Source organism: Calidris pugnax, unplaced genomic scaffold, assembly GCF_001431845.1.
Source record: "Calidris pugnax isolate Ruff unplaced genomic scaffold, ASM143184v1 scaffold252, whole genome shotgun sequence".
NCBI lineage: Eukaryota > Metazoa > Chordata > Aves > Charadriiformes > Scolopacidae > Calidris > Calidris pugnax.
Window position 1 is genome coordinate 1,224,649 of NW_015091118.1, and position 25,623 is coordinate 1,250,271.

General features: G+C 43.3%; 2 protein-coding genes across 8 annotated transcripts in view; one reads left to right on the top strand and one right to left on the bottom strand.

Annotated features, from left to right (window-relative positions):
* Positions 1-11,540, top strand: CCDC90B (coiled-coil domain containing 90B). Of its 4 annotated transcripts, XR_001413790.1 has the most exons (10): positions 1-124; positions 2,318-2,437; positions 4,299-4,402; positions 7,213-7,314; positions 7,974-8,015; positions 8,096-8,167; positions 8,256-8,309; positions 8,937-9,051; positions 10,144-10,292; positions 11,048-11,540. XR_001413790.1 is itself a non-coding variant. In XM_014958331.1 (9 exons), exons 1-9 carry the CDS (start codon positions 28-30, stop codon positions 10,197-10,199), a joined length of 762 nt encoding a protein of 253 aa, XP_014813817.1. In that variant the 5' UTR covers positions 1-27; the 3' UTR covers positions 10,200-11,505. The 4 variants fall into 4 exon arrangements, 3 of the variants coding, with proteins under 3 accessions (XP_014813817.1, XP_014813819.1, XP_014813818.1); XM_014958331.1 differs by having other exon boundaries at positions 10,144-11,505; XM_014958333.1 differs by lacking the exon at positions 1-124 and adding an exon at positions 2,876-3,035 and having other exon boundaries at positions 2,330-2,437; positions 10,144-11,505.
* ANKRD42 (ankyrin repeat domain 42) overlaps positions 7,750-25,623 on the bottom strand; it is a 27,136-nt gene continuing 9,262 nt past the window's right edge. For 2 of the 4 annotated variants that reach the window (XM_014958329.1, XM_014958328.1), the window contains 8 exons: positions 23,663-23,863; positions 22,087-22,212; positions 20,673-20,778; positions 19,869-20,044; positions 19,337-19,463; positions 16,492-16,636; positions 12,687-12,807; positions 7,750-7,969 (listed from right to left, as the gene is read on the bottom strand). In XM_014958329.1, coding sequence (XP_014813815.1) covers positions 12,712-12,807; positions 16,492-16,636; positions 19,337-19,463; positions 19,869-20,044; positions 20,673-20,778; positions 22,087-22,212; positions 23,663-23,863 — 977 coding nt within the window. In that variant the 3' untranslated portion in view covers positions 7,750-7,969; positions 12,687-12,711. Of the gene's footprint in view, positions 7,970-12,686; positions 12,808-16,491; positions 16,637-19,336; positions 19,464-19,868; positions 20,045-20,672; positions 22,213-23,662; positions 23,864-25,623 lie in introns of those variants that run through there. The other 2 variants (XM_014958327.1, XR_001413789.1) reach the window with 2 other exon arrangements.

Here is a 25,623-nt window from a genome sequence, read left to right on the forward strand (position 1 = left end):
TGCCGGAAGCGCGGGGGTGGTGCCGCCATGAGGGGAGTGGGGCCCATCGCCGCGCTCCTCGCCTGGGGCGGCGGCTCCCGGTCGGGCCCGCTCCGGGCTCTGGTGCCTCCGGTCCCGCGGAGAGGTGAGAGGCACCGGAGGGAGCCGGAGAGTCAACACGGGGGAGGATAAGCGGCTCCCGGCCCCTCCGAGGGGCGAAAGCGGCGGGAGGGGGCAGCTGGGTGCCGCTGTGGTGGGGGGACCTCGGTCGCGGCTGCACAGAGCGTTTGGCGGCCTGGGCCTGGTGCCTGAGGGCGGTCGCGGGGGCCTGTCCCCCGTGCGGTTGAGGGAGGGAGGGCAAAACACCTCCCGGGGGGGTGTCCCGGGGACGGAGTGCGGTACGTGGGGAGTGACAGGGGGTGTTGGGGATGGGAGGAGGGATGGGGGTCAGCCATGGGGGGTGAGGAGTCATCACAGAAGGGTGTCTCGGTACGGTCTGTGAAAACGGCAGCGAGTTTCAGAAGAGAGAGCCCAAGGCTGGTGAGGGGTCTGGAGCACAAGTCTGATGAGGAGTGGCTGAGGGAGCTGGGGTTGCACAGTCTGGAGAAAAGGAGGCTGAGGGGAGACCTTGTTGCCTCCTACAGCTGCCTGAAAGGAGGGTGTAGCGAGGAGGGGATCAGTTTCCAAAGTAACAAGTGATAGGAGAAGAGGAAATGGCCTCTAGTTGTGCCGGGGTGGGGTTAGATTGAACGTTAGGAGAGATTTCTACCCCAAGGGTTGTCAAACATTAGAACAGGCTGCCCAGGGAAGTGGTACAATCTCCACAGAATCATACGTGGTTGGAAGGGACCTCTGGAGATCATCTAGTCCAACCCCCCTGCCAAAGCAGGTCCACCTAGAGCAGGTTGCACAGGAACTTGTCCAGGCAGGTTTTTAATGTTTCCAGAGAAGGAGATTCCACCACCTCCATCCCTGGAGGCATTTAAAAGACAGGTAGACATGGTGCTGAGGGACATGGTTTAGTGGTGGACTTGGCAGCATTAGGTTGACAGTTGGACTTAATGATCTTACAAGTCTTTTCCAACTTAAACAATTGTATAACTGAGCGAATACAGGGGTGAAGCAATAGGAAACACAGCAGCATGTCTAGGCAAGCGAAGCTTCACGCTGTAATATTAGCTTTTCTGGGATAATATGTCTACAATACGTATGTTCAGTGAAAAAAATTCCCATTTTATTTCACAGTAAATTTTTGAATTCTTTTAAATTGCTTGTACGTAGTATTTAGTGCGCATGCACTTACACCTTTCCTTTGTCTCTTTAATCTTTTATACAGACTTTGGTTACTACAGTTGGCTTAGTTAGAGTCACTTGTTTAGCTACGAGGTAGTGCATAACTTGATTTATCTACAGCGGCACAATATAACTTCCCTGTTGTTCAAATAATATAAATCTTTTGAGTAAAGGCTTAGATAAAATACTGAACGACATTTTGGTTGAGGCAGAGAGCCAGCAGTGAGACAGGTTTCAAATAAGCACGGATTTAGAAGTAACAGGGCTTTTTAGATAACAAAGAATCTATCAGAACAGAGTCTATAATGTGCAAGGCCCCACAAAGATACAATGAAAGGAGAAATATACTTTAAATAGTATATTTTACCTACTTGAGAAGTGGGAGCAGCAGTGAAACATCTTGTGGGAAGGCATTCATGTAATAAATGGGGTGGATCTTTAACTAACGCCTCTCTCTGAGGTATAGGGTACAGACATCGTATCACTTTGTTTCCTCATTACTTTCTGGTGAACCAGCAAAATCATTCTGACTGATACATTTGCATAACTTCCTAAAAAAATGTAGATCTGTCGCTTTATCTTTACATGTGGCACTCTCCATGCTGGAAAGGACAGTTATAGGAGAAAGTGTAAAAATAATGTGGGTGAGGGATTCTGTGAAGAACCGAAGGACTGATCCTAGCTGTAACCAGCAGAAATTTGTAGTGTGTTAGAACTGCTGATGTTTTAGAAGTGGAAACATGATTTAAATGATGTTTCTCAAACATTACAAAGTAATTACTTGTGGTGGTTTTAGCGTATCAGGATGCATGGCTCCCTAGTTATACAAATGCACTTAAGATCAATATGCGAGTCCTAGTTACTATAGATTCCTCACGGAAGAGGGATGGATGGTTTCTGATGTGTGCTGTAACCAGGCTATCAAAAGGACTCACCTTTTTGTTGCAACATCCATGCAGCGTTGCTGTGGTGAAAGAAATTAAAATTATCGTATCACATGATGAACTAATCAGGTTAAATTGAAATTACATGTTATCACTTCCAGGTTTTGCTGCCACGCTCATTAGGAAGTCGTATGATGTCAGAAGAGTTGAAATCACTCCCCTGGAGCAGAGGAAGGTAACTTTTGACACCCATGCTTTAGTGCAGGATCTGGAAGCCCATGGTAAGTGATATCTGATAAATAATTCAAAGGAAAACTTCTAGTTTAAGTACTAAAACTTCGAGTGCTCTCAGTTTTCCCAAAGTACCAACACTTATAAAATGTTTTGGCAGCCTCTGGAGGTGGCTGGTGAAGGAGAGGCATCTGATACTGTCTGATGCCCTCTGTAACAGTACAAATAAACTGTTACATCAACTTACCCTGATTTGTAAGGCAAGTTGATGTGGTGTCTTCCAGCCAAGGAATACAATACACTCAATAAATTTAAAGCAACAATACCAGTTAAAGAACTGTTTTCTACCAGAAATGAAGCTTTAGTAGAAGTTCCTTCTACAAGCCTGCTAATAGTAACTTAAGGGTTTTTTCTCTAACTAGAAATATTTGCAGCAGCCTAATGCCATGATTCACTCTTAATACCTCCACTTTTTCTTTTTTTGCGAGTGTGGCTGGCTGAAGTCAGATGAAGGGTCCATCCAGCCCTGGGTTCTGTCTCCTGACAGCAGCTGTGAGTCACTGCAGATGCACAACGGGGCAGATGCACATGAAACACCCTCTTCTACTTTCTAAGTCTCCAGCTGTTTTCACCCTGGAGGTATTTTGGGTGTGAGTTCTAGGTTTTTTCACCCTGGGTGTGAGTTTTAGTCACCTTCTGTGGAATTCTTTTCACAAGCTTATTCAGTCCCTGAAGCATTATAAACTTATTAGTACTCAAAACATCCTTTCTCATGGAGTTTCAGACATCCACTCCTTTTGTTTTTGCAGAACCTGGCTTCAGGAGGTTAATTTGATGCCTGCTTAGCTCTTTTGTGGGAAGAGGGAATGACCATTTGATCCTCATGTCACTCATGATTTTGTAGACTTCTGTCATGTACCTCCATCCTTCTTTCCAAACAGAAGAGCCCTAGCTTGTTGAATTTTTCCTTGACCAGTAGTTTTTCCATACTTCTGACCATTCCTGATTCCCTTCTGTGAATCTTTTCCACATCTATCACAATCTGTTCCAAAGGGGAGGGAACAGAGCTGCTGGCACGGAACGTCCTGTGGATTTGAACAGTGACGTGATGTTGCACCAGTTTTGTTTTCTGCTTCTTGGTTTTTTGTAATTCCTATGGCTTTGGTTTGCTTTATTGATTCCTACTAAGCATTGAGCTGATGGCTTCATCACACTAGCAACTCTCCTTTTAAAACCCCAAGATCTTTCTCCTGAGTGACAGTAAGAACTTTATACAATCTGAGGTGAGGATCTTTTTCCACTATTGGGGTCTAATAATAATGAGTGTTAGAAGACTCCTAATAGTCCACTGACAATGTTGGGTTTTTTTTCATGCACGTCAGGCTTGTCAGCCACTTCCCAACACCTCTTCTGCAACTGTTTAAAAACTGGCATTTTATTTGCCATTTTCCAGTCCTCATGTAACTGAGGGAGTTTATGAGATGTTCTCCACATTTTTCTAAACTTCCATGCAATAAGGACACTTCCTACTATACAGAAAAAACATAATAATGAATTGGTCAAAACCTAAGCAACTCTAAACATTCAGAGGAATTGAAGCAACGTTATCACACCTCATAGTGGAAGGAAACTGTCATAAAGCACATAGCTTGACAGTGCCAGTATTTTAGAAGGGAGCAGTGACATATTTCTCCACATCTCTCTACATAATGAGATAAATTAAAGCATTTTTCAACACAAAGTTAATTGATCCCACTTTATTAAAAGTTTTCAGTATGTGGGTGACATCTCATTTGCCGGTGTGGTTAGGTACAGCACTTGAGTGTCCTTGTTTATTGTGTACTTCGTGCTATTCTCTTTGTCCAGCTTTCTAATACTACCTCTACTTGTCGTCTTTCAATTCTCTTCCAGGCTTTGGGAAGGAGCAAGCAGAGACCATTGTGTCAGCATTAATAACCCTGTCGAATGTCAGCTTAGACACCGTCTATAAAGATATGGTTACACAGACTCAGCAGGTAAGAATTCATCTATGGTGCACGTATACAGCATCGTGTAGCTCGTATCTGCATATTTAAAAGACAAGTGAGCAACTCTACAGTACTATAAATGCTTCAGATAGGTTTTCCTACTTTGATAAAGATATCAACTCAGTTCTGAGATGTACTGTATTTGTCCTACTTTACTATTCAAAGACTAAACAATGCTATTAAGACTATTTCATTATTTTATTCTGCATTTCAGTCTCTAAAGCTGCATCTGTAGTAAAAGCTAAACGTGGTTAGGGTGTGGGCACACACCCCCACACGGTTGGCCAGGGCCACCGCTGTGCCTTCGTTTGATCTTTTTGCCTTGTTCCAGCTCCGTCTCCCTGACCTGGGCACAACTTGTGAGAAAGAGGAGGGCCAGGAACTGTTCCCATCAGGCAGAGTGGACAAGACCCACCTTGATTTAGGAGGGGATTTTAACCAGCTGGATGTAATTTTTAGAGTGTCATGTGCCCTCGGGGACAGAAGTGTCCTTTGAATTATTGAGTTGTTGGTATAAATCTTGGTGTTTGTCTGTCAGGTCAGCACCTCAGCCTGCTCCAGCAAAGCATGGAGGTGTCTCCTTCGCTGAGACGCCCCGGGTCATGTTTGGATGGAGCACCTCTCCTGTGAAGACAGGCTGAGGGAGCTGGGATTGTTCAGCCTGGAGAAGAGAAGGCTCCAGGGAGACCTTATAGCGGCCTTTCAATATCTGAAGGGTGCCTATAGAAGAGCTGGGGAGGGACTCTTTGCCAGGAAGGGTAATGATAGGACAAGGGGAAATGGTTTTAAATTGGAAGAAAAAAGATTCAGATTAGATCTCAGGAAGAAATTTTTTACTATGAGGATGGTGAGACACTGGAACAGGTTGCCCAGGGAAGTTGTGGCCCATCCCTGGAAGTGTTCAAGGCCAGGCTGGATGGGGCCTTGAGCAACCTGGTCTGGTGGGAGGTGTCCCTGCCCATGGCAGGGGGGTTGGAACTAGATGATCTTTGAGGTCCCTTCCAACCCAAACCATTCTATGATTCTATGTTTGTGGCCGTATCTGGAGGCAGTGAGGCACTTAAGGAGCACGGCTGGTTTTTCTGTTGGCAGTAGAAGCGGTGACAAGTTTTGCTTTAACAAATTGCCAAAATAAAAAAAAGCTTTAGTTATTCTCATAGGCTAGACATCTGGGCCAGGATAATAAAGCTCCAATGCACAGTAATGGCTTTAATAATTACTCAGGAAAGCTGTGCAAGCTGAAATTACATGCCATTCTTCTTCAACGAGTTAATGCAATTACGCATTCATTGCTATTTTATTTAAACTGCTGAGCCTTACTTCCAACAGATTTTTATCTTACTGGCATTTATTCTTAATAAAAGTTATCAAACTTTTTCTTTCTACAAGTCTCAGAAGAAAAAAAAATTGTCTCTCTATTTTTTTTCATCAAAATGGAAATGTTTCTCTTTGGAGATCCTATTATATGTTAAAAAAGTCACTATCCTGAACATAATTTGCCTGGAATTGTGTTAGGTGGAAACACTGGGTTATATAGTGTACTCAGTGTCAAGGCTGAATCACATGGGGTTGGAAGGGACCTCTGGAGATCATCTAGTCCAACCCCCCCTGCCAAAGCAGGTCCACCCAGAGCAGGTTGTGCAGGAACATGTCCAGGTGGGTTTTGAATGTCTCCAGAGATGGAGACTCCACCACTTCTCTGGGCTGCCTGTTCCAGGGCTCTGCCACCCTCAAAGTAAAGAAGTTCCTCCTTAAGTTTAGATGGAACTTCTTATGTTCAAGTTTCTGCCCATTTCCTCTTGTCCTATCCCTGGGCATCACTGAAAAAAGACTGGCCCCATCCTCTTGACACCCACCCTTTAAGTATTTATAGGCATTGATCAGATCCCCCCTCAGTCTTCTCTTCTTCTTACTGAAAAGACCCAAGTCCCTCAGCCTTTAACGTTTTAAGAAGGGATGTTCATTGTGTTCAACAAAGTAGTCAGACTTCAGTAGAAGTTGGGTCAGGGCAAGTTATAATGAATTTAGTTGAACACAGAATCTTAGAAATACTGATTGGTTGTAATCTGAACAAGCTCTTGGTTTTGCTGGCTCTCAGCTTCAAAAGCAGAACCCCACAGAGATATGTCCTTTTCTGTGCTAAATAGTAGGGTAACTGCCTTACACGCGCTAAAGGAGTATCGCTTTTGAGATTCTAAAATACAAAGTTTCTTCCTTTATTTTCTTTTTCTTGCTCTGTAGTTTGTAAGTAGTGGCTGAATTCCAAACTATTTAGTCCAAACACCAGGAAGGCTTTTTTTGTTGCTTTTCAGCAATGTTTCACTAGTCTGCCTCACGCTTAAGGCTGAGAGGACAGTCTGATTTCCATATCATTAGTTTTGGGCTTTGGATGACTTTGTGGGCAAGAAATGGAAGTGCTGCCTTAGGAACTGGGCTCAAACCAACAATGCTTCATAGGCTACTGATCATTCACTGAAAATCAAAGAAAGAGAGTGAAGGACTAACCTGAACTTTCATTTCATAGCTACTTGGACTAAATACCTCGGGCTTTTGTGCTTAAATTCAGAGCTAGTGTATTGAAGCAACAGAAAAAGCAAAAAATCAAAACCTCTTGAGTCTTTCAGGCAAATTACAGCTATAAAATGTTGGGTTTCTGTCACTTTCTTCTTGGAGAGTCTCCCCGTTTTTGTTGTTTGCAGTAGCTAATTTCATAATTTCAGACCTAAAAAAATCTTTACTTTCCTGTACTTACCAGAAAGTGGGCAATTTAATCATTGACGTGTTTTATTGTTTCTAAGGAAATAACTTTACAGCAGATAATGGCACATTTGGACTCCATTCGCAAAGATATGGTCATCCTGGAGAAAAGTGAATTTGCAAACTTGAGAGCAGAGAATGAGGTACTAACAAATATTTTTAATGAAGCAGTTAACTTGTACTATATGTTGGGTTATACCTGTTGTATATGTGTATGTTTTTGTGGAACAAAATATGAATGTAAAAGTAATTATGGATACTTTGGTCAGAGTTGAAGTATTTGTAGATTACAACTCGTGTGATGACATAAAAATATATCTCGTGTGATAAGACTTGCTCAGTTCTGCTGTAAAGAAGAAAAAAGCTAGAAGAAAAGTCTTCTGTACTTTTATTTAAGTGGATTCTGGTAGATTATTGTGACCATTAACCATACAGTGCAGAGAGAGCAGTCAGCTGTTTCTTTGCAACAATTTTGTGATAATAATAAAAAACTGGCAATTGAGACACGTGCTTTTCCTTGCTAGCATTTTGGTATTTTTTCTCCTGTCTTTAATCTCAGAATAACATGATAAACATCATTATGAAATAATGCCTTTATTTTGAGGAGAATTCCCAGCAGATTATATGTTGCCATACAGATTGAACACACTAGTTTAGGATATTTAATGAAGAAAAAAATTGCTCCATTGGGAGAAAAATTAAGAGTAATTTCATGCATGTGGTGGTAACACTTACATGACTGATTCACTCGGAGTTTTCTGAATTTATAAAATCATTTTTTCTTTTCCTCTTCTACACCTAGAAAATGAAAATTGAATTAGATCAAGTTAAACAGCAGCTAATGGTAAGTAAACAGCAAATACCTACACACTCCTGTTGGGGAAAGTAAATAGTTATTTTCATAATCTTTTATTTGCTTTGAAGAATGAAACCGGTAAAATCCGAGCTGACAGCAAGCTGGACATAAACCTGGAAAGGAGCAGAGTGACGGATATGGTGAGCTTAAGCTGGTCTCTGAAGATCCCTTATCAGTGCTGCGTCTTATTTTTTGTTGCTACAGTTGTGATTTATTGTTTATCCACAGTTTACAGATCAGGAGAGGAAACTGATGGAAGCAACTACAGAGTTTCATAAAATAGTAAGTACTGAACAAAGCTCATTGTCTCTGGAGCAGGATACAGTTACGTGTTGTGTGTTGTGTAAACCCCAGACTGTTGTGAAAGTAATAGATTTTTGAGTGTCATAAAGCCAAAGGCTGGGCTGTATCACCCAGGTCTGCTGTACGTGTTTATTGCCGAGGTCTGTGGGATTTGCACTGAGCAGCCAGAGGGATGGTTCAGGGGCTGACAGCTGAGTAAATATTTCAAGGACTGGAAGTCTTCAAAGCTGCTGGCGGGCACTGAGGGCTGCAGTGGACATGTCCCATCATACCCCTTTTCTGGATATGGCTTGTGGATGCTTAAACCTTTCTTCTACAGAAATTGAGGGATACTGCCTATGGGCTGTAGCATTCCTCCTTAATGAGGCACTGGGGTATGAGAGACAAAAGTCTGTATAATCTGAGTTTTCTCTTTTTCTATCTCCCTCTTTAATATTCTTTCTGGATCATATTAAATACTGCTCTGTGCCTTCAAAGGTTTCTTACCAGATACATATTTTACGTCAGTGATAGGTTGGAAATTGGTATCTCCTGTTGCTGGTAGCATGGCATTCTTGTTTGGTTTTTCAAAGATCATCAAATACATGTTCTCTTTTAATGTTTCAGGATTCAAGTACCAACAGCGTTATCTCAGAAATCAGTAATAAAATTGACACGGAAATAGCTTCCTTAAAAACACTAATGGAATCAAATAAACTCGATACAATACGTTATTTGGCAGGTATGTAATAGGCAAGGAGGTGGGCACCAGTACTGTGTTTTGGATGTACAAAATTATATTCAGGAATATGTGCAAAGTGAATTCAAGAAGTCAGTTGTGTAGCAGCAGATAACTGGGATTGGGTGGGGGGTGATCCTCCCCAGTCGCAAGAAATGGGACAGAGAACACAGAAGAGGTGGGGACGTGCAGACATTGCTGCAGTTGGGCTAAGATTGCACCCAGAACAGGGATTAGGAGGAACGTGGACATGATTTTAGGGCTTTTTTAAAGGATAGGAAAGAAACCTGAACACCTTGTCTGGTGTGACAGTACCTCTGCTTGCTGCAGGGCAGCCACGTGTGTGGCAGAGCTGCTCCCACAGTTCTCCTGCTCTTATTTAAGTTACCCTGAAAGTTTGCTGATATTCGGGACTAGTCTGAGAGTGACCAGTTCTGCCTCCCAGTCAGTCCTCCACAGACACCCAGTTCCAGTATGGCAGTACTGGTACTTTCCCCTGCCAAGCAGAACAAATTTCAGTCTGACTTGAGATTGTCTTCTCAATATATACATAACCAGTGACATTTTTATTGTATTAGAGCTGGATTGAAAAGAAAAAAAATAAGAGGAACGTATTATATTTGGAAGTAAGAACAACTTCAGAGGCGCTGCCTGGATTAATATTGTGTCAGAGAGGGGTATTGTTCGTTCATTGTCACTTTGTTCAGTGGGAAATCATTTTAATTATGTCTAATGCAAGACCTGGCACAGCTGTCTCTCCTGTAATAGGTTTCCAAGAGATGGGTGACAACAGGGACAGTTACTGTAGCCTGCTGTAGCTCTTCAGAGGTGTCCCTGAAAACATAGTTCCTCAGGCTGCTGAATGTGACCTCCTACCTCACCTCCTGGGCATTGCTATGGTGCAGGATATTCCAGCCAAGTGAAGTCACTGTCTTCTAAAAGGATTCTATCACACCTGCAGCAATTCAGGAAGTTTAGGAAGTTCTGCTCTACACTTGTTATTCTTTCATCTGCTTGCAGTTAATTTTCCTGTATGTAGAAGGTGATACAGTTTCACATTCAGCTAATTATTTCCTTTTGTTTTTTTTTTAACAGCTTCGGTATTCACGTGCTTAGCCATAGCCCTGGGATTTTACAGGTTCTGGAAGTAGCTGTAGATGGAATGGTGCATCAAATACAGATGGAGAAAAGGCCACCCGGGCAGCATCAGTTCAACAAACATGTTTGCGTTGTTGCTAACCTTGGTACCTATTTGTTTTGATGTTCTTACTGTGCACTAAAAACATTTCTGAATATGTAATGCTAAAGATCAAAGTTATTGGAGGAAAGTAGGCAAATACTGATATTTCATTGTCCTCTATTGAATACTGTATTTATTTCAAAGGACTTCTTATGCTAAATCAGAAAGTGTTTCCTAAAGTGTTTTAGTATTAGTTTTGTTTTCTTTTGGAACATTCTCAATGGAATGTTTTCAGTCTCAGCTCCTCTTGAAAAGGAAATGCTCAACATTTGATAGGCCCTTGAAATGGGAATACTATCCCTTAGTTAGTATTCCCAATATGGGAATACTAATGCCAGTTTCCAACAGATCTGTTCTGGTCCAAGTAAATTAATCTTAAATATAGAATCTGGATTTTTGCCTTCAGGCTGTTCCTCTCTTTTTCTGATGGATTGAAGCCTGGCCCTTTGGGGTTTTCTATTTATATATAAACACACACTCCAAGGCCTTTACTAAAGTATCTTGTTCTTGAAAACTAGTTTACATAAATTTAAAATCTCATGTAAAACTAAACTGTCTCCAGAGATTTATTTTATTTAGTATCTCTTGCAATTTCTGTAACCCCCAGAGGTCAACAGAACAGGAGAACTCCTCTGTCTTTCCAAGGGAGATGCCTCCACTCCCAGCAGCTGTTTCAGCCCTGGGGCAGATAAGTGCTCTTAACCCCTCCAAGCAGGGCAGGGTATTTCCAATAAACACTGATGTATTTTCTGGGCATAGGATCTGACTTATAACCTGGAAATACTCAGCATCTCAGTGCCAGTGTGGTTCTGGTCATCCTCCTCCCATCTCCACGCTCCTCTGGACTGTTCTGTGATCCTGTGGCACACGCTGACCCTCCGAACTTTTGGTGATGATCTATCTACCTTCTGCAAGGACCTCACAGCTCTGGTTGCAGAGATGGGACATAGCAGGTGGATGCCTTCCACAACTGAAGTAGTTTCACCTCATTGAGTGTAAATGCATATGCTTGGTTTGATTCTTTATTAAAGTAATACCTTAAAAAAAACTTCCTGGATTAAACTTTTACGTAAAAGTAAGCACTTTATGGGGTAAAGAGTGTTTAGTACTGAGTAGCAGCAATTTTTTTTTGTTGTAGTTTCATTCTGTTTACAGTTGAACTTGCTGGTATCCTGCTAATTCTTATATTCTGTGCATTAAATTATTTATCATCTTCATTAAGAAAATAAAATTAATTTCTTATTTTTTGCTATCTGAGGGACTTGAATACAGATTACCAGACTGTAAACAGGCACAGTGCTATTACATTGGGAGCTGAGGCTGCTTTTTCAGCTGTCTGTGCCGTTTCCCAGTAGGCACGGGTGCTGGCAGCAGGGGTCTCAGCAGGTGGCCGGCAGCCTCTTGTGTTGTAACTGTTGTGTGTACAAATCCATCTTCTTGTGAGCTGTAACCGTTCCTGAGGTTCTCTGAATCAATCATCTGGCACCTCATGAAGGAGTCACTTCCTGGCTCATTTAGAATGATTTGAAGATAAAAATCAAGAGGCCTGGCACTTGTCTGCTGAGAAGAGCTTCTCCCAGGCACTGTATCCTGTCCCATTACTAAGGCGGATTTGGTTATTTTTTCCCTCCCCCTCCTGTCAGGAGGTGATCATCCCCCTGTACTTAGCACTGGGGAGGCCCCACCTTGAGTACTGTGTCCAGTTTTGGGCCCCTTACCACAAAAAAGACATTGAGGTGCTGGAGTGGGTCCAGAGAAGGGCAATGAAGCTGGTGAGGGGTCTGGAGAACAAATCTTATGAGGAACAGCTGAAAAAAGAAGGGGTGTTCAGCCTGGAGAAAAGGCGGCTGAGGGGAGACCTTATTGCTCTCTACAACTCCCTGAAAGGAGGGTGTAGAGAGGTGGGGGTCGGTCTCTTCTCCCAGGTCAGGTGATCGCACAAGAGGAAACGGCCTCAGGTTGCACCAGGGGATGTTTAGATTGGATATTGGGAAACATTTTTACACTGGAAGGGTTATTAAGCCTTGGAATGGGCTGCCCAGGGAAATGGTTGAGGCACCATCCCTGGAGGTGTTCAAAAGACAGGTTGACATGGTGCTGGGGGACATGGTTTAGTGGTGGTTTTTATGAGAGTGAGGTTGATGGTTGGACTAGATGATCTTAAAGGTCCCTTCCAACCTAATCAAGTCTATGATTTTAAGGTATGAGTAAAGTGGGGATAGTGTTCTTAGGCCTAGGAGGGCGTACACCATTACTGAACTACTACTGGACAGGAAGAGTTGTCTCTTGTCTGTTTGGGGTGGTGGTTTGGTTTTTTTAATAAAAAAGGCTGTTGCTGTGATTTAAAAATACCTGGGTACACAAACAGTTTGTATGGTCTAGAATATTGCCATTCTACCTCCACTTTGCCTGTCCCTTGTTCCTCAGCGCAGTCTGACGAACACTCCTCCAGGGGTGCCCGCTGGCGGCTTCTTTACTTTCTTTTTCTCTTTGCAAGACTTGGAGACGGTCTCGGCTTCCTGAAACAAAGGACATCGCAGCCATTACATGGCAATCGCTTAAACTTGCTACCTCCTAAGATAGGATTTAAAAATATAAATAATTGTATATATAATTTTATAATTAAAAAATGCATTTATATAATTTTATTATATAAAAAAATATATAGAATTGTGTTCAAACTAAAGCTGAGGCCAGAGCGTGGTGCCCGGCCACAGCAGGGTAAGATTTGAAGGTCCCTTGGTTGTAGCAGTCACTCAGAGCAGAAGTTTTTGCAAACAAACCAGCCTGAATATAAGTTATCTCCAATCCCAACTAGTAAATCTAATGCCCAACTGGACTTTTTTAGATTGCTACTGGTGAAAAAAACTAACACAAACCACTCTTCCACCCTAGAAATGGGGCACTTGATACCTAGATTTTTAAACCTGCCAGGGAAGAACAGGTATCTTCAACTGAGCTGTGGAAACAGAAAGTGGCTTTTGTTCAAGGTTGGAGGCACCTACCTGGCCTGAGGGTCTCGGTAGCATGGAAAAGATCGGTCCCAAGGATACATTGGGAAGCAAACAGCTGTAGGAACATCACAGCTGGTGTATGGTGTCAGGAAAAGCTGGCACTGGCTGAAGAAAAGGGCAAAAAAGCCCAGGACGGGAGGAAAGGTGCAGAAACAATCCTGCAAGGAGGGGCAGGAGAAAGCAAGCAGTGAAGTGGGATAGAAGGAAGGTGGAAGGAATTGTGCAACGTGGTTGTGCCAGACCACATGGCGTTGCTCAGGCACACACGGGCATTGAGAACGTAGCTGTGGAGCCAGCTCCCTGCACAAGTGTGTGACACGGGCACCACAGCCACCTGAAGGCTCAGGTCAGAAAAGGATCATTATCATTATCTAGTAAGGACATTCCAAGCACCTGGGCCACTCTCAAACCTGGCTGAAGAAGGTGGTAATGGTACCCTTTTCATCCAGCAACCCAATTTCGCCTCCAAGAAATATATAAATGTTTCACATGACGTACAGGTCAGCTGCCCCCTCCTGCATGGTTAATCTAATCTCTAATAATCAGCTTATAAAGCTGTTTTCTCTCACTTACTCCCTCCGGACCAGTGAATACTGAAACACAGTGGTCACGCTGCCCAGCTGTGAGCAGGGGATGGATATGGCTCCATCTCAGAAAAGCAGATGTCGTGCTGGTTAGAACATCCCCCCTGGGATGGGTATTCTCCACTCCTCAAGGCAGGTAGTCAAGGAAGTTACGTGAAGCTCCAAGAACAACAATGAACAGCCCAGGCTGGCCGGGCCATCAGCCTTTTTCACTGGTCATATCCTTGGAAGAACCAGCAGTGTCCCTGCACACCAGTTCCCACCCACAGCAGGAGGAATTCAGGTGCTGATGGACTGGATGGCAAAGATCAGAAAACCGAGGTCTTGACTGTCCCATCAGTTTGCGGGAGTTACGTAGCAGGGAAAGGTCCAAAATGCCAGCTCTCTTGGCCCCAAAGTCAACATGAGAACGTCTGATCTATCCTCAAGATTTCATTTAAAAAAAAAAAAAAGCTACAGTTTTTCTGTCTTTGCCTGCTAAGCCAATCAATACTTCATATCTGCATCTGCTTTGCTGTCAGCAGGCTGGATAATTAAGGTGATAGCCGATGACAGACGGGGTTGACACATGAGGTTGTGATGTGAGCAGACAGAAAGGTGGCCTGGTTAGAAGAGGAAAATTACTGAGCAGAAGAAACTGCCTGCTGGAAAATACTGACAGAGAATGTGTCTGCCAGCCTGGGAACTGCGTGGCCGGGAACCAGAAACCTCCTTGAAAAGTGCAGAAGTGCAGCTGGCCTCTTGGAAGTACCGCTGTGGTACCCAAGACCCAGAGGCATCCAGGGATAGCACCCGTAAGTGCAAAAACAAGAGACTGTAAAGGCAACTTATTGTCTGAAACAGTGGAAAATAGTCTGGGAAAATAAGAAGTGGTCTGAAAGAATAGAAGCCTCATCATCTCTTGGCTGTTACAGGTGAAAAGTAGAAAATTAGAAATGGAAACATCAGCATCTATTGGCTACTTGCAGTGTCCTCCACCTTCTCATGTCTCTGATATAAAAAGGGCTTAATTTCTAATCCAAAATCAGGCACTTCCCATGCTGCACAGGCTTTTCCTTTCCTAAACAGGCTGAATTCTCCACACAAACTTTCTGCAAGATCTTGGCGTCCCACCAGGGCCACCTGCCTGACTCCAGACTCTGCAACACAGATCATCTTTGAAGTTAGTCTTATTTTCTTGGTCCCTCCCCAGGCCCACTTCTGGGGTTCAGTTTACCCTCCCTTCTTTTGGGGACAGTTGGATCCCCCTCTGGGATCAGTCTGTCCTCCCTCTGGGATGGTTTAGCCCCTTCTGAAATCTAATTCCCTTCATACCAATATTATATATCTTTATGAGTAATCAGTCATTAAGCGTATCAGCTGTCATATTGTTGATAAGGTTGCTTCACTAATGCTAGGTCTGTAGTAACCTGTAATGGTATATACCTCCTTGGTTATTGCTGCACTAGTGATTGATGTTTGACTATTGATGCCACCATATTATTCATTGAAACTACACTACTGATTGCTAAGAGTGTTTTGTAACAGCTTGAGAGATACATATATTTATATTCACTTTACTAATCATAGGTATACTTGCTGGGGGTGATTTTTGTGGTATTTGTGGCAATCTGTAATAAAGTAGAGAAACGTACAGGATAAAAGCCTCTGTGTCCTTGTGTATTACAGAGTCCTACTAACCCATCGTTGTGATCTCTACCCACTCGCAGGCCAGGTGACCCTTTAGGTGATGACAACACCCTTCCTGAAGCACCAGCCCAGTCTGAGATACCAGTTACCAGCCAAAATGGTCAGTCACTGCATACACAGTGCAGAGGTACTCGGGGATCGGTCTACTCCCTTTTGTTAATATGAAGATGAAGAATATTGGTGCTTCTCTGCCAGGCTGCAAATGGAAACATATCCTTTCACAGCAGAGACACTGTCAGGACCTGACAAAAACTATTGCTCACTTCAGCGTCCCAAGCTAGAAGCTGCTGGCCCTACCATAAAAAAGACATTGAGGTGCTGGAGCGGGTCCGGAGAAGGGCGACAAAGATGGTGAGGGGTCTGGAGAATAAGTCTTATGAGGAGAGGCTGAGGGAACTGGGGTTATTCAGCCTGGAGAAGAGGAGGCTGAGGGGAGACCTTCTCACTCTCTACAACTCCCTGAAAGGAGGGTGTAGAGAGGTGGGGGTCGGTCTCTTCTCTCAAGTCACAGGCGACAGGACGAGAGGAAATGGCCTCAAGTTGCGCCAGGGGAGGTTCAGGCTGGATATTAGGAAAAAAATTTTCACTGAAAGGGTTATCAGACATTGGAATGGGCTGCCCAGGGAGGTGGTTGAGGCACCATCCCTGGAGGTGTTCAAAAGACGGGTTGATGTAGTGCTGGGAGGTCTGGTTTAGTGATGATGCTCCTTGTTTGTTGTGTGGGTGTTTATTTTTGTCAAAATTAGGTTGACGGTTGGACAAGATGATCTTTAAGGTCCCTTCCAACCTAGAAGATTCTGTGATTTACTCCAGCATTCCCTAGCACCATCCTGGGAATCTTAGTGAGAACAAAGATGCTCCAGCAAGGGGCAGCAGCCTCTGCCCCAGGCGTTGGGGGAGTTCGTGTGGGACTCACCGGGGGGAGAGCAGGGGGGACACGAGTTTTCTCCAGGCTCTCTCTGAGGCGGTTTATCTCAGCACGGCAGTCATCCAGCTGGCTCTCCAGCTTCTCCCGCCTGACTCGCTCGTATTCCAGCTGGGCCTCCAGCTCCCTCACGGCCCTGCCAACAGCAAAGGAGACAAGCAGAGCGTGAAGCACATCCAAACCTGCCTTGGTTACTCCACGGGGTCTTGTGCCTTTGCTGAGCCACAGCAGAAAGCAGCGCAGCACCCCTCACACCTGGTGGTGGCTGGGGTGAGCCACAGCGTGCTCCCGGCTCAGAACTCTTAGAAACAGCTCTAAATAGATGTTTTTTCTTCTCTGCTGCCAGCTGTGCTCAGCGCAATCTGGCCACGAGATGGAGACGTCTTCCCACACACTGAGCCAGGGTCTCGGACAGGCTGTAACCCAGACCCATCTCCAGCTGCAGAAGGGGGAGAAGAGCCCGAGGAGCAAAAAGTTTAGTATGAAACAGGGGAAAAAGCATAAAACTGGGATTCTGGAGGAGTCAGGGCCAGCTTTTTCGTTTACATGGTGTGCTTCTACATCCTTCCTACGGGTTGGCTTAGCCACAGATGAGGAATACTCAAATGACAGCCTGCGTGACACTTACTCAAGGGAAACTGAAGCACTGGCTGATAAACAGTTGCACAAGATCTCCTCAGTCACACCCACAACGGCTCCTAAATTAATTGAGATTCCTGGAACTGGTTAGCTGAGACAGAATTCACATATATCACTTATTATAACAGCAATCGACCTCAGCAACTTGAGTCATTTGAGTTGAGCTGGCTCTCCCGTGTCCCAGCATGAATTAGCACAGCTACAAAGATGGAAAATGGGTAAAAGGAAAAGGGAGACATCTGCCCCGTAGATTCAAACAGCACGGCAGGAATGGTCTCAGCAAGAGCTACCACATTTCCCAGGCTGAAGTGTTTCTGACTCACACAGCCCAGAGCTACCAGGCTGTACTGGCCTGACCCACGCTGTAAGAATTCCCCTACTTGTGCCGGGAAATCCATGCTCAGGGGGACAGGCTGATGTCTTCAACCTTCAGATTAATGACACACACAGTGGCAATTTTTTCCACGCAAAGCAGCCTGGTCAAAGCACTGGGCAGTGGTTCACAACAGGCCTCTTACAGCCAGAAAGCAAGCACTAAAGCAGGAATCTTCAAAATCTGCTATGGCAGCCTTCCAAAGTGGTAACTCCTGCCTTTCATCTAGCAAAATTAAAGTAATGAGGTTTTCTGGCACATGATACAAGCATCTTGGAGTTTATCCACAGGCAGGTACCCTGAGAAGGGTAGGAAGGTACGCTGGGAAGCAGCATTTCCATTTCAAAAGGCCAATGAGGAGATAGAGGTGCTCTCTGGCCTCCACAGATGAAAGAGACCCTTCAGAGATCCTCACAGTTTTTCTAGTTTAGCCACACGTGCCACAGAAAGCAAAAATTCCTTTAAAAGCCTTATCAGAGCCCTCTGAAAGACACTGTTAGATTTTGAGTAGTTGCTCTATCTAAAATGAACTCTAATTTCTGCCATTAGTCAACTATGACTTTTTCATCATTGCAAACAGATTGCTCTGACCTTCCAATGTAGGCATCAACATCTCAGTGGGTCACCCTTCTCCTTTAAAACCAGGAGAGACACTCCTAGAAGTGATGAATCTCATCCTGAAGAACATGTCCAATTATGCCCTGAAAGTGGCTACATCTCTCCAAGGAGTCTAAAACAGAGCTCCAGGTAACGAATTTGGATGCAGGTATCTACACTAGAGACACATCCAAGTTAAGGAAGATGGAGTTTCAGCCTGGGCTGAAGTCAAAGGGTGGTCTGCAACCAGAAGAAATCCTGACCTCAGTTTCTTGGCTCTTATACAGCTGTGAAAAGAACTATTTAATTCCAGTCTGTGACACCTCTTACCTGCTCCACATCTACACAGACTGGCAAGTCTGCAGTCGTCTTGACGGCGTGCAAGCCCTCTGGATACAGTCACCTCTCAGTGACCAAATAAGGACAGTGGTTTGGGGTGGCCCAAATAACAGAATGGACGTGGTTATCCAGAGAGACTGAGAACAGTGGGTAGCCAAATCTTTGACAAGTAAAGGTGGAGACAGGGCTGTCTTTTGGATGATGCATTGTTGTTTAAGCTCTAAATCTTTGATAGACAGAAAGGCTTTTCTTTGAAACTTAAGACAGTCTGCCCACCACATCACCTGACCAGTCTAACAGAACCCTTTCATTTAATGGAGATCCTGAGAATCAGACAGACATTATGAAAAGTGCTTCACGTGCATGGGCAAGTTTGCTGAGATTTCTTTTTTCTGCGGTCTGGATATGAGGTAATGCTTTCTTGAGCACAGAAATATATTGCCCTTGATGCAGAAATGTAGCAGGTCACTGAATAATTTCTACTGTATATGCACTTCCACCCAAGCCATGCTAAGACTAATGCCTTTTTTTCAGATTTATTAAAGTGCATACATGTATTTGGCATCCTCAATGTAAATGAAACAGCCAGGACTCATCAGACCTACTGCACATATGCTGCAGGAAAACCTGAAGGCTGGGCAGATAATCTTGCACAAGAAGTGGGGCTCCATCAAACACTTGTGTTGTGCTGTGGGGCTGATCCCGGTGGTATAAGTCTAGAAAAGGTCAGACAAATAAATTGCTGAAGTCTGTTTCTTTTTGTCCTGGCTAAAGTTGTTAGGTGGAAAGGACAGAATGGCCAAAACAACTTGAGTGTAAGTTAGACTTAAAGGTGGCTTTAAAATGGGCCTCACAGAGTTAAACATCAGCAAGACAAGTTAATCTTACTTCTCAGCTTCCCTTTCTTCTTTTTTCATCTTCTTCTCCTCTTCAGTTATTCCTCCCAGCTGTCTGTAGTTGCTGTAGGCAATTTCTAGAAGGTGTTGAAGTTCTTGAATCTTGCAAAAGGCCCTTACTGTAAGACAGAGTTCTCCAGGTAGGTAAAATGCATGAAGACAGTCACGCTGGAATCTAATAGTCTGGAAAATAGTCTCACAAACACAGAGCAGAAATCACACTGCTCAGCAAATACTGAGCTACGCCTGACACCCACACAGCAGACGGATCTCAAAAACAAGCAGCAATCCAATATGGTTTCACCAACATGGATTAAAAGAGTGTAACGATTATGATTTGATTGCCCTCTGCTATGCTTTCTAATTTTCCACAATTTTTTGAATACTCTGTGCTACAGACAGCCTGTCAGCTATCTCATCTTACAATAAAAGATCACAGTAGTTGGCAGAAACTGTGCAACTAGGACTATAGTGTCTTTAAACCAATTTTTTCAAATAAGGAGTGATGGAAAGACAGTGCTTACTGCGTGCGTTTCTTTTCTCTGCTTTATCCAGGGTTAAATCTTCTTTGCTATCTGTACTCCCTTCCACTCCATGTCTTTCAAAAAACTTTATGTTGTTTGCATCTAGTTCTTCATCACTAGAGTCACTGTCTCCAGTTCCTTGTGTCAAAAGTTCCACAGCTGCCGGTTGGGCAAATCTGCACAGAGAACAGTTAACCTACACTGAAATATCCCTGTTGTCTGGAAAAATGCAGCCACACTCCCTGCATTTGACAGAAACTCTCTGAAACTCTTCATGTTCCCATTTATTGGAAAGGGTTTCAAGGTTAAAGCAAGCACTAGTACACAAACTGTAAGCAGCTATCCTGCTTTTGGTAGTGTTCTGACAGCGTGAGTTCTGCCTCCATGAAATCGCATGACAATGACTCCCACATCAAAGGTATCTTTTCCTTTGCAAGTTTCTTAATTGAATCTCATAAGAAACTGGATTATTTTCATTAGTGCAAAATTCAATTGGCCTTTGCTAGTTCTCATTTACTTTGTCCAGCTGGAACATACTGGCTCACAACTGTCTTTCTGCAGATCAGCTACTTTTCATCTTTTATGTCTGACCTCATTAAAAAAAAAAATGTTAAATTAAGTGAAAATTAAAACCTTTTTTAGCTGCAACACATCTTTGCTTATCACTCAGAGCTGGAATTCACGGGCCTGATCTGTGCTTGATCCATCACTGAAAATCAGGATTAATTCCAATAAAGCTGACACGATATTGATAAATAATTAGTAAGTAAATAAATGACAAAGCTTCAGGAAATGTACTGCTACCTCTTGGCTACATCCTTTGGAGTCTCTCCAGCATCATTTGTAATGTCACAGTCGGCTCCCATTTCCATCAACCACTGTAAGCAGTGGACATGCCCCTGCCCGGCAGCTCCAGGAAGGAAGGTAGACACGAGTCAGTAATAGACAACTCAAGTGTTTCACACGTAAAACATCCCCCTCTTGTCATTATTTGACACGCCAGAGGCCAGGTTCACTAACACACCACCAAAGATACTATTTCAGCACAAGCCTGCATTTCAAGATGGTCGAGTCACGTGGGTACATGCAGTTTTGGGGAAGATCACGCCATGTGGTTTTGTGTCTCCTTCTAGTTCCAGAAATTTACAGGCAACTCTCTTCCTGGACACGAGTGAAACTAAACTTGCCCAGTCTCATGCACTGAGCATGAGCCACACAAATAATGTTGCAGGAAAGCCTATATGTGTCATAGATTTGCAGCAAAACAGTGTCACCTCTCTCCAACTCTGAGTAGACACAGCTGTTTGCCCCAAAATCTGGTGTGTGGTCTGTTGAAGACCTTCTCTCCTGTCTCATGGAGAAGGAGAGAAGCCAGGGCTTTGTGCTGGAGCTACAGGTATATCATTTCTTGGGTCAGTCGCTGAAGGCAACACTTCTTCGCTACAGCCCTGCTAAGTCATACAAGGCAGCATGGCTAAAGCTCATCCCACGGGGTGCCAGGAACGATGTGTCACATACAGAAGATGGTATTGGGCATGTCTAGCTGAAACCTGTAAGCTGTTTTCCTCAAGGAAGAAGAAATCCATTTCTTGACAGCACCCCCTTTGGATGTTTGCCATATTTGTTTTCTTACCGAGATAAGGAAATGAAATTACAGTCAGACATAGTATTTCCCCATAACACCAACACTGCATGTAAAGATTGGGGATGAAACAATTGTAGGTTAGCACCATTCCAAGAAAAGAAGGTGGGAAAGAATGTAGAAAACACTTTTAAAATCAATACATATCAATTTTCATGAGAACTTTAATTATATCTTTTTTTAATTTCTACCATTTATATCTATTCAAAAAGAAATGTAGGAAATAGTGCTAAGCATACTACAAGAATACCTCCCTCTTTCTTTCCTCTCCTATCCTTCCAGCCATTACTGTGAAACCCTCAAACACAGCAGGACATTTAGTTTTCAGCTGAGATGCCTTTTTCTTTTTAATATAAACTCTTCTTTCTTGACTTCAGCTTGGCTATTTTGTTTTTAAAGTGACACCTATGCATACAAATGTCACAAAATCTCTTATTCAGGGTTGCCCTTTTTAGCCCTTAGGAAATGAGATGCTGTTTTTCATGAAGTTTATCTGATGAGCAGCCACTTGAAAAACTAAGTAAACAAGTCAGCAACAAACAGTAGCAAGCTGAAACACAGATCATAATTATTGACCTTTGTGCAGGAGAGTGGATCCCTTATCATCCCGTTCATTAATATTGATTACTCCACTTCTCACTAATCTTCTAAGCATCAACAAGTCCCCTTTGAAAGCAGCATCATGGGCTGGGAAAGCTAAAACTGAAAATGAAATATATATAATATTTCCAAAGAGATGCCAGTAATTCCACTAAACCTGCTCTTAGTTGTCTCTCACTGCTTGCCTCTCTGACAGCCACTTATGCATGGGTACTCCACAGCTCTAGTTAGCCAGGTTAATGCACCCTTAATCATTTAAAATGCAGCTGCATAACTAGCACTGTTCATTATAGACTTGATTAATCATGGCTTGGTTACAACTACAGGCATCTTATACAGTTGAGAGATTAACTTCATAAACCTGAAATAACAAGTGTACCTTTGTTTTACAGCTGATGTTGTTTTACAGGTGGTAACTGGAGTCATTTGCCTATTTTGAATTTCAGTCTAACCAAACATATAAACTATTTAACTTCTTACTTAAAAACTACCCATACAGACAATTTGTTTTTTCTAGTTATTTTTTATAGACGGGGACTACTGACATATATACATATACATACAATGACAAAAGACTAGCAGATAAGAACAGTAAGTGCCTGGAAAAAGTATAGAGGTGAAGGAGCAGTTCTCATATCCTTGCTCTGCTGAAGGTTCTCCTTACAGACCCTGCCACACTTGCAACCTTTAGCTCCTCTGACTGCAGCAGTGCTGCTGGTTAGTAAGTAGGATTGCTCCAAGGATTGGAGCATCTCCCTTATGAGGAGAGACTAAGAGAGCTGGGACTCTTTAGTCTGGAGAAGAGAAGGCTGAGGGGAGACCTTATCAACGCCTACAAGTATCTCAAGGGAGGGTTGAAGGAGGAGGGAGCCAGACTCTTTTCAGTGGTTCCCAGTGGGAGGACGAGGGGCAACGGGCACAAGTTGGAACATAAGAGGTTCCACTCAAATATGAGGAGAAACTTCTTCACGGTGAGGGTGACAGAGCCCTGGAACAGGCTGCCCAGGGAGGTTGTGGAGTCCCCTTCCTTGGAGATTTTCAAGACCTGCCTGGATGCAGCCCTGAGTAACATGCTCTAGCTCTAGGCAATCCTGCTTCAGCAGGGGAGTTGGACTAGATGATCTCTATGGTCCCTTCCAACTCTAAAATTCAGTGAAATTCAGTGAAACCTTAATTTCAGTGGGACATTTTCGGTCTGAATTGCTATTCAATGCAAGTAAGGGATTCTGGAGCAGGCAAATCTGAAAACTCATGAAAATTATACAGCTCGTCTGAACGTCTGTTGGAGTCTAAGAGCATGGATAACTTCAAATTCATAGTTCAACACAGTGTGACACGCTTTATTTCAATAATGGGTAAACCTAAGATGTTTATAAAATCACATTGAGTTTCCCAGTCTTAGCTATCAGTAAGCATAGTAAGCATTGAAAGGAATAGCTCTTCCTTATATTGGGAATTTAAATGTTACACTTCTGCTTATACAAGTCTTCAGAATCAAGCATTTGCATAGAATTACAATGTCTCTTTTAACAGTATCTTGGTCCACACTTACCTTCCTGTGTCTCCGGATGCTCCTCCTCTTTTTCCACGCTGTCAATATACTGCAGAATATTATCTTTGTAGAACCGTTCAGCCAAGTCCCTTGGAGTCTCTCCGTGGTCATTCCTGGCTTTCAGTGTGTGCATGACACTGGCCATTTTATTGACCAGGAACTTAAAGCAATGCAAGTGTCCTTCCACTGCTGCCAGGTGAGCTACAGCACAGGGTGAAACAAAGGTATGTCAGAGCAGAGCAGTGCTCTCATGGCTGATCAGATCTAGCTCCTCTACCAGCACCTGAGCCATCCAACACGGCACAACAAGCACCAGCTGGACAGGGGATTCTCAGCTCCCATCCAGGACAGAGTTTGGCTCTATGCAAAGGAGCTAAAAGAGTCAAGGGTAGGATCTTCAAGAAGATTGCCTGGCAGAGCTGGTTGCAGGAGACAACACAACGCTGCCAAGACACCTCTGAGCACCCGCTAGGAGAGCGTGCCACTGCGGTCTGATCTTCCCCACAAACACAAATCTCACTCCTCAGCAGCTCTCTGACTTCACTGTCCTCGGGATAGTCATTACAGAATGCCAGCAAGGGGTGTCCTTGATTAGGAGTTGAGGCCATTTCTCCTTTAGTCCCACCTCTACTGTGTCACCACAAACAAGTTTTGTCACACATCTGCACCTCAGTTACCCCACCTACAAAATGAGGACAGTGATATTTGCTTTACTGGGTAAAGTATTTGAAGGTAAAACCCATGACAGAGGCGTCTTTTCCCAGTACTTCTCTCCTACATTTCTTTCCTCCCACTGTTGTAGAGGGTTGCTGGGGGGGGGGCTGCTTCACCTCCTCACGGCAGTGACTGCTTCCCTGTGGGGAGGTCAAGTGTTTCCTCTCCTGTCCTTTGGGCTATACCAAAGTATTATTTAATACTTATTTAAATATACCAAGGCTATTTAATACTATTAAAGTGCTGGGCCTACAACAAAGTAAGAAGTACAAAACACGTGCTCATTATTTTGAAATTATTAGTATTCTCTAGTCCCATTAAAGGACAGAAGTTGCCAAATAAATGCATATTATGTGTTCTCATTCCATGAAAATGCTCTGTAAAAGCTGGCTGATGTTCTACAAGCGAAAAGATTAGTTTGTCTCCAGGTAAGAATCTAATTATCTTCATAGTTAATAAACAATGTACCCAGGACCAGAAAAACCCATGTCACTTAAGTTATTTTTTTGGCACATCAAGTTCTCTGTTGCAAACCATTCACAACTTTCCAGAGCGTAACTGCTCTAAAAGGTGATGGATATTGGTTTTATGGCAAGATGACAATAGTTAGGTACAGACGATGGCTAAAATTTAAAGCTACAAAATCTGAAATCAGGGCAGTTTTTTCCATCGTCTTAATTTTATTCAGTGAGTTAGTTACTCAGGGACAAGTGAAAAGAAGAGGGACCACCTTAAAAACTAAGTACTGATTACTAGTTGGCTGGTGAAATACTGACTCAGCCCTTATGAATCCACTTTCAGATATCTAAAATCTCATGGATAAAACTTCATCTTTTGGAATGAAATTTTGTTTTTTCATCAGATGTCTGTCCTCTGCACATAAAGGAACTTTTCGTAGGTGGCTTTTAACCCGTGTGTTTCTCAGTAGCTAATGCCCAACATATAACTGTGCTGTGTGAGCCTCGGGCACACTGAGCACCTGGAGTTGAAACTAAAGACAGAGAGAACTGTGATGTTAACACAAAATACACAGCTTATTGCTGAGAACTTTGAAAAACCTTGGCAGTGGGTAGTTGGTGGTGGTATCCACTTCTCTGTGTTTCATCTCACCTTCTATAAAATCAGGCTAACAGTCAGACTCTTCTCAAAGTGACAAGTGAAAAAACACTCTGTGAAAAATTCAGATGTTGCACTACAATTAAATTAATATTATAATTAGAATAGGTTTAACTAGTGAGCAATAAATG